The 9,487-nt window shown below is 26.7% G+C and overlaps 1 protein-coding gene across 1 annotated transcript in view; it reads left to right on the top strand.

The window, feature by feature from the left end:
- Positions 1-8,596: 8,596 nt before the first annotated feature.
- na (sodium leak channel non-selective protein na) overlaps positions 8,597-9,487 on the top strand; it is a 94,698-nt gene continuing 93,807 nt past the window's right edge. Inside the window, exons 1-2 of the mRNA XM_088188067.1 lie at positions 8,597-8,683; positions 8,794-8,925. Of these exons, the coding sequence (XP_088044193.1) occupies positions 8,824-8,925 (102 nt within the window). The 5' untranslated portion in view covers positions 8,597-8,683; positions 8,794-8,823. The remainder of the gene's footprint in view (positions 8,684-8,793; positions 8,926-9,487) is intronic.

Genomic DNA, 9,487 nt, shown 5'->3' with positions numbered 1-9,487 from the left:
ACAAATACAAAAACGTAACATGTACTTCACAAAAAAAATTTGACGCACACTTGTTTTTGAGAAAAGCGTTAAACGGTAATAAAGATTAAGCCATTCCAACATTTTTTTCTGTTCAACAAATGAATTCCATGAATTTTGGTCATAGTAGATACGGCCGATAAAAATACTATTTACAAATCTTTTTCAAACGGATGAAAACATTTTTTATGTTTATAAGAAGCGTTTCATTGTCTCACATTTCGAAACAAAATAAAGGCCATGGATTTTGGAGCAGCACTAATTACTTTCTCAAGTAAACAAGTTTCATTCTAAGATTTTTTCAAGTATAAACGAATATTTTATCGTTCATAAGATCGTAACACTCGGCAATGCTGAAAAATAGCTTATTTTCAATTGACACCTCTACAGTGATAAAATAGAAATTTTGTAAACCAAACTAATTTCCATTAGTATTTTTTAATAGACATACCTCTCAAAAATATTTTACACCCTTATGATTTTTGTAATAATATATTTTAGCAATTTCTACATAGATCTAATTCGGGTTTATGATTATTTTACGAGATGTATATATTAAGCTGTCCTCTGCTAAAGATGTTTTTATATATCTAAGAAGAACTAATGTAGTTTTTAATGCGCTCATTTTTATTAAGTTTTTTTAGAATTGACGAACAAGATACTAACTGTAATAAAACGCACATAGAAACACATATAAAATATAAGTACCGGAAAAATTTTGCCTTAGTAAAAAAAACTATCGACTATCGAAAACTATAAAGTAGATTTATATTCTTAATAGTAAATATTTATAACAATAGATGAGCGTCGATGATCGAAATACCAACATCGCAATACAAAAAAAATGTGGTCCTCGTCTCTTGCTCTTAATCAATAAGCGACGCGAATTTTTCAAAATATTTTTTCATTTCCGTAAAAAGTGTTAAAACAACGATTGTAACAAACAAACTTTTATAAACAAACTTTTTATTATAACAAATTTTACCAAAATTACGCGAAATTCAGCTTAATATTACATTAAAAGTATAAACGCTATTATTATTGTAAAATAGTCTCATATACATATTTTCAAACCACTATCATTTAAAAATATCAAGTGTGAAAGGCAATAGAAAACAACTACAGACGTCCATTTTTTTTATAATATCAACTTTTTAATAGAAAAAATTTCAATTATGTTTCTAATTTGTGAATATTCATAAATGGAGACATGGTTATTTTATATAAATGCCGTTATTACGACTTAGTCTAAAGTCAAATCAAATAAAATAAAATAACAGTTTATAGTAAATCAAGCGAGAAAAATATTAAATGTATAAAAACCTCAGCTGTAGTAAAACGAAACGGAAATAAGGGAAGTTTGTTTAAATAATTCATTCATTCTGATCACGATTCTTTCAATTTTCTATAATGCCTGCGCTAGATGTCGAGAATAAATGATTTAAAGATGAAATCAAGTTGTTTCTGAAAATGCAAAAGAAACGTGCTCTAATAGCTAACTTAATAGCGATATTCAAAGTTTGGGAAATTATATTTGTATCGCAAAAAACTACAAAAAAAATATTTATTTATATATAACAATATTTTAAAAATAGCATTAAAATCTATTTATTTTTATTGAGTCGCCCTGTTTCAACGAATAAAAATGCATATAAACAAAGTTACAAACTAGCCAAGTGTGCAGTATGTTTACGTGTATTTACACAAAATACCCGATTCGATATCATCGATAGAAAGGGTACAGAAACTTTTTCTTGTATAATTTTGGGACACGTCTAATTTATTTTTTTTTATTTTAAATATATCATAAATATTCTTAAAATTGAAATATATAATATATATATATAGATTGTCAATTTTTTTTTTATTTCATGCCATTTAATTGCTACTTTATAATTTTTGACGATTGTGTTTTGCCTAAAATTTTGTATATATCAATATTTATATTATGATTTTTATAGAAACACAAATATTTTGCAATTTTTTCTACGTTCCCTCTGCGGCAATTTTTTTTTTCTTCGCACGAGCTTTCAATCGCAATATGGCACGAGCTTTCAATCTTTGTCCATCCTCACAGAAATCGATTGGTTCGCGATGTTGCAGACACGTTGTTTGCAAAGATATATGAAGATTGATTTGCTGTTATTAAAACACTGATTTAAGTAATTAAATGAAAACTGCGATTCAATCTTCAAGCAACGTCCTGCAGTATTACAGACCAATGCTTCCCTAACTTTTTCAATCTTTCTAAACTTTTGTTTATTTTCTAAAAGTTTATTTGCTCTATGCTTTAGAAGTTGATCAGGATATTATTGAAAATTTTAATTTAGGAGTTGCATGTCATTATTTGTCTATTAACTTTGTATCAGAAAGATTCATTATTTTTTTTTTGAGAATTAATAAGTCTAAGAATAGTAAAGATAGAGGGGCGAGATTAAACATAAACATGCTAAAAATATTTTAATATAAGATAACGAAATATTACGTTTTATGTTTTAATTCATCAAAATTGTGTGAAACAAAATTGCGGAAACAGATACTCCTTAATTTAATAAATAAACAAGGATTGTAGACTCTTAATGTTACAGAAAAAAAAACATAAGAAAAACTAGTGTATATTTTGCATTTTATTTATAAGAAAAACAATCTAAAGTACTGCCTTTTGATGCATTACTAATAATATATAGCATATTTTTCATACAACATTAAAATTTTGTTGAAAAACATGTTTTCTATAATAACGTATAATAGTAATGCAAGATACGAGATGTTTAGAAAAATGAGCATTCTATTATATAATTATTTTTACCGCTATTATCGTGTTCAGATATGTTTTAAAGCATATATATTTAATTTCAGCTGATTTCACTTTAACGTGAAAATAATGAATTATTTTCTGGTTTTTTCAATTGCCTAATTTTTCAACCTCTTTAAATTCATACAAAATATGCAATAAAAAATGTTCCCCAAGATGCTGAAGAACATAGTGTAGCGAAACGTCAAAATAAATTATAGTACACTATGTTTTTTTACGTAACCCAATTATTAAAAATAATTGTATTAAATTAATCATTGTGAATATCTTATAAATATTATTTTATTTTATTACCTGAACAAATATACATTGTAAGCTTTCAATGTTCCAGGAAAAAATATATGCAAAAAAGCTATTATAAACACTGCAATTTATATAAGAAAAACAATCTAAAGTACTTTCTTTTGATGCATAACGAATGAAAGGAAGCATATTTTTCATACAACAAATTTTGTTGAAAAACATGTTTTCTTTAATAAGGTATGATATAATAGTAATGAAAAATATATGATTATATAATTATTTTACCCGCAATTATTGTGTTTGGATATGTTTTAATTTCTATCAACCGGTTATTATTTTACGTGAAAACAATTAATTATTTACCGGTTATTATTCAATTGCTTTTTTTTATTGTTTTACGTTTTAATTTATTTTAATTATGTTCCTGAAGATGCTGCAGAGCATAGTGTAGCGAAACATTGTAATTTATTTACTTTAATATGAATTTCAATTATTAAATAATTTTAATTTAATAAATGAACAATTATACATTGTACACTTTTAATGTTTCATAAAAAAAAACTTTTTATACGCTGCAATTTATTTATAGGGAAAAAATTAAGTACTTTCTTTTGATGCATAACGAATGAAAGCCTGAATTTTTTTCATACAACATTGATATTTTGTTGTAAAACATATTTTTTATAATAACGTATTTATATAAGATTCGCGTTGTATGTAGAAAAATTAATGAGCATTCTATTATATAACTATTTTACCCGCAATATTTATTATCCATTAGTTTTACTTTAACATAAAAATAATCTATAATATTTGCCGTAATTATTCAATCGCTCATTGTTCAAGAATGGATATATTTATTAAATAAAAAATAGCATGCTTTACAAACATTTTATAAAATGAGTCAAATATCTGGGTCGTAAAACTATATGGCACAACTAGTTAGAGTTATTTAAATATATGTGTGCCCTTAATAATAAGCAAACAATATATATCAAGAGTAGCAATATAAAAAGTTAAGGAGCTTTTACATTTTGATTTTAATTTTTTCGCTTTTGCTCTTTTATTACATTTTTAATTAAGAAATAACACCAATATCCATAATGCTTTCAATGTTAAGTGGTTTATTAATAAATAAGAATTTAATATTGAAACAACTGAGAAGTATACCATAATATAGAAGATTGAATCCGTATATAATTTACATGTTAGTATAATTTGCGCCCCCCAACTGGCTTAATCGAATTAACTCAGCATTCGCTCGAGCTAAACAGAATCGGTTATATAAGCTGATTGATTAAGTTGGCGGTGTGTATAATTGAAAGGTACACACCTAGAGCTTAGGCCTGTGTCTTTTATTATGCTTTACTAATGTATTTAATAAAAAATCGCCATACATTACAACAAATAACTGACATTTTTTATAATAAAATGATTTGTATTAAATTAATATTTTTATACAATAAAATTAGATTGATGATTCAATAAAAAATATCGCAATCACTGATTTAATTTGTCATGGATTATTTGATGCGTATCAATAAGCTACCAATACTTTGCTTAAATAAATATGAAAAATATTTTTTACTAGAATATTTGTCCAAAAAAATTACACATTTTTTTTATAAAGCATACGGTGTCGATAAAATGTTTACAAATAACTTTTAATATATAAGCTGTTAATAACTAAAATATTTGTGAGCAACTAGAAGCTTCATTATTAATTTAGAGAGATTGGCATTTAAGTCCGTATTCTATAGTGCGACCAGTCAAAGTTTAGTACTTGGTACACACATTATAACAACAGTTTATGCATGCAGGTGATCAAACTTGCATACATGTGAATAGCTTTTATTTTTAGCGTACAATACAGTTTAATTTTAATCACAAAAAGTATTTTATCCACTATTCATTCATGCATGTATTGTCATATATGTATATATTGCATATTTTGAATTAATAACAAACTCAGAAAATTTACGGCTTAACCCAACTAAACCTAACATAGCATAACTGCAAAAGTCGTTTAATACTGTTGATATAATTTATAATATATTATAATGTATAATGAGCTTTTGTATGTATATTGTATTATTATTTAATAAAAATTAATATTTTTTTGCTCTGCGCTTCATATATTTAAGATTAAAACCTAACTGCATTTGCAGTTTGCGAGACTTGAAAGGTCGACGACCCACTGTTTTAGATTTAAAATAGCTTCAGCTTCACTAAGTAATTAAAACCTTTAAAGTGTCTCTCATGCCTTATGAATTTTCCCTTTCAAAAACTTTGTATGTAATATGTATTGAATATATGAATGTATGTCTATATTTTTATTATTTGTTATTTATATAACAATTATTAGAGTTTTTGGAATACTGTCAATAAAAAGCTAAATATTTAGATGAGTGTGTATTATGACTTAAATAAAACAACTTTTTATAAAAATACAGTGCTCTTTTGGTATCGATAGTCAACTGTATATTTTCAATTTAAACAACCCGTTTATTTTCATGGCGCATGAATAAAGTTGTTCTCAGGCGTGCAATGGTGCACGCATCTATTTATGTAGATACATGCGTTACGGATTTTATCATTAAAATCGCTGAAAACATCCGTGTTTAGCAAATACATTGAAAAACAGAATGGCTTGTTTTAAAAGAGTGTTTTCGAGAGCTGTCAGTTTGAATAATTATATTTTATATAACAGCAAGAGTTGTGATATAAAATAAAATTTATATTGATCCTCAAATTTTTTCGTTTTGCATGAGCATACATAAAATATTTAGCTTTATAACACATATTAGTTTAAAAATGCTAAATGAGTCATCCATAAAAGAGTATCTTTTCAACACTTAGTGAAAATGTAGCAGAGATTATAAAATCATATTATTTCTAATTTTATAATAAAAATCTAATTGCCTTGAAAAAATTCCAAAACCTCTTAAATCATTTTATGTAAGAGATAAAAAAATTGTTATGAAAAATTGGATGGTTCGATTTACTGGAGCGTTCAAGAATAAGGGACGCAATCGCGATCTTTTGCTTATGTATGTTGTAAAATATAAATAAAATTTTAAGAACTTTTTATACATGTCTTTACAATTTTTGCTGCGCCTAGAAGTATATTGTATCAATAGGAATAAAAAGTTTTAGAGTATCTAAGTTTAGGAATTAAAGAATATTTCCAAAACACGGTATATGTAATTTTAATCGAAGAGCGTTAATGATTTACATTTTAAAAACTATTATTCATAATTTTATGCAAATATAATATTTTATTGTCAATGCAATAGACAATAATAAAAAAAATATTTCTCGGAATAAAACTACTAATTAACAAATACATACATTTAAAAAGCATTACGTACGGATTATTGTAAGAATTTTAACATGACATTTACAAATCTGATAAAAATATTGGTGATGCTGAAAGTAAAATTACAATATCTATAATCAGTTATATTAAAATAACGAACGACTGTATCTAAATCTGAAGGTTTTGATGAAACTTAAAATCCAATAAATGATACTATTTTTCAAAAGAACAGCAATAAAATGAGCAAGCATAGCAATGTTTAATCTAAAAAATAGGTTATTATTTTAATTTAATTAAAAACTATTTGCGATAATATGCTACACACTAATTAATAAAGTAAAATAAAGAACAATATATTTCAATAAAAATTTGTACTTTAATAAATTATGTAGAATTATTTTTACATCTAAATGTGATTCTGAAACAATTGATTATCACGTAAATCAAGGACAAGAAGTATTTGAATAAGTATTTTAAGTATAACAATATAAAATTATATTTATCCTGCAAAATAAAACTAGCACACGAACTAATAGACGAAGAAAAAAATAACTTATATCCTACTAGTCAATATTTAAAATATCGCCCATAATTCACCGCCAGTAATTAATCGCCAGCAGTTTACCGCCACGCATACACAGTTTAACTAATTAACTAGTGGCAAATCCAACACATTAAATTTTTAATCAAGACGTATTTAAAAAAAATTAAATTATTGGCTAAATGTCTATTAAACTATATTTGACAGTATAGAAATGTTCATTTGCAGTTCAAACATAAACCCTAATTGTTTTTAACTTTTATTATATTTTATTAAGTTTGAACACAAAAATAAACGTTTCTCAATTTTTACAGTAGAAATATAATATAGCTAACTAAACCGGTTGTGTATCAATATCTGTATTTTTTTTATTTCGCGTATGACAGACATGAAATTTATAATGAGCAATCAATATTTTAGAGATCATTGTAGGCTATAAATTATTTATGCGAATAATTGACGCAGCTGTAAACTGCTAACAATTAATTGCTGGCGGTGAATGGTAGGCAATAAATTTTCTAGCAGTGTTTTTTTTTTATTTGGCTGCGCTTTGTTTTTTCTGCGAAATTTATTTACATAAATTATGTTCATGCGATAGTGAGAGAGAGAAAACGTAAACATAATGTTTTTTTTTCTATTTACAAACAATGGATCAAGGTCTAATTCATAGATTAAAACAGTTAGAGCCACTGATGGAGAGAACGAAAAATCGTATAACTAATTTTGGGAAGGGTACAACATTTATAAAGCCGTTAAAAATATTGGTGACGCCTGAAGAAGATTTCGTCAATTTATTAAGCAGTTTGCTGGAATACGTGAACCTAAAAAAAGAAGACGTATTTTAAATTTATAACCTAGAATGTGTTTATTTATAAAAATGCATGCCTTTATATTTGAAGCATATTCAATTTCGTATTGCATTTACCGTAATAATATACAATAGTAAATCCCAAAAATTGTCATCATGTGACAGAAATTAACTTTGGTTATGAATTATTTTTTAAGAGTCAAACTTATTTATTTTAATTATATATAATATATAATAATAAATAAAAAAAGTATATTATTGAAGCTAACACATTTTTCTGATTTTTTTATGGAAAGCTTATTTCATAGTTACAATTTAATTATAGCATGTTTAATATACATATTAGTAGCACAATGACGGCAAGTCCTCTGCGATTTTTTTCGATTTAGTTTAATTTAAATCACCGCAGAAAAATATAAGTCTTATTTAGAGCGGAATGTGCTCATACAATTTAATTGCATCTGCATCTAATTTTTCAATGTAAAATATTTTTTAAAACAAGCGTTTTAAATTGGAACGCTTCTCGGGTGCTTTAACCTTGAAGGTTACACGGGCCTCGAGTGAAAGTGTGCGTGGGGGACGGTGCGTGAGGGGGTTTGTGTACCATTGTGCGTCACCCTCGACCCTTAAGGAACCCGTAGTTCTCAAAATCGATGATACCTAAAATCGATTCACTTCTGAAAAATAAACTTTTGAAAGTGAGCGATTTTGAACGATTCTACAGTCACTTTCGTATTTGAGAAACGTTTGAACGTTGCGCCAACGGATCGAAAGTAAAATGCGCCAGCGAGAAGATTGAGAAGCTGCGACACGTTGAATTGCGCATGCGGTAAGGGTTGGATTTCGTGAATAGGGGGTGTTTGAAGCTGAGTCCTACATTGATAACACGGTCGCGCGGCTCTCTCTCCGCGGGCATGAAGCTTCGCGAAAAATTGTACTGTAAGTTGATTGTTTATATTTAAAATTATATATATATATCAATGCAAAGTCGACTTTTTTGCAACTTTTAAAACTTTTTACTTAATTTCTCGTAACTATTTTTCGTGTAGGTAAAAAATAGCAACATTGCTGGAAACGAAATGCTGGGAAGAAAACAGAGTCTCAAGGGTGAGCCAGTGCTGGCGGACTACGGTCCCGAAGAGTCGCTAAACGAAAGTGCTGACATAGAATGGGTCAACAAGGTTAGTTTAATTTTTTACTTATATTTTTAACTAAACTGTTTAAAAGCGTCCGTTTGTGCCGAACACGTGACTTTCACGTAATACAAGGTGTACTCTCTTAACACAAAACAATCGATAATTGCCGAGTTTTTCTGTTAATCTATGATCCGTTACGCAATTGTGAATGTGGTTATATGATATCATCTAACGACTAATCGTTTGAAAATTTAAAAAGTTGATTCTTATTTCTATTATTGGCAATAGAAATTATTATATACATATATAATATACATACGAAAGGTTTTTTTATCGGCAAGTCACATAAACATGAAAAATACTTTTAAAGTTTACTTTTTTATTTAGATATTAACTTTTAAAACTCCTTCGTTTTATGGCTTCTGTTTACATTGAAATAGTATTGATACACAGAAAATGAAATCAATATACTTTTTCAAGTTTTATATCTACTAGTGTAAATAGTTAAACACATTTAAAGTAACATGAAGTTGTATTGTAAATAAAATTGTTTGTCATTCATACTAAGTGCTACTTTAATAATTCTTATATAATAGTTTGCATAAAA

Source organism: Plectrocnemia conspersa, unplaced genomic scaffold, assembly GCF_051122295.1.
Source record: "Plectrocnemia conspersa isolate PC_06_02 unplaced genomic scaffold, ASM5112229v1 ptg000006l, whole genome shotgun sequence".
NCBI lineage: Eukaryota > Metazoa > Arthropoda > Insecta > Trichoptera > Polycentropodidae > Plectrocnemia > Plectrocnemia conspersa.
Note: the sequence above shows the minus strand (reverse complement) of the source record. Positions and strands in the feature narration are given on the sequence as shown.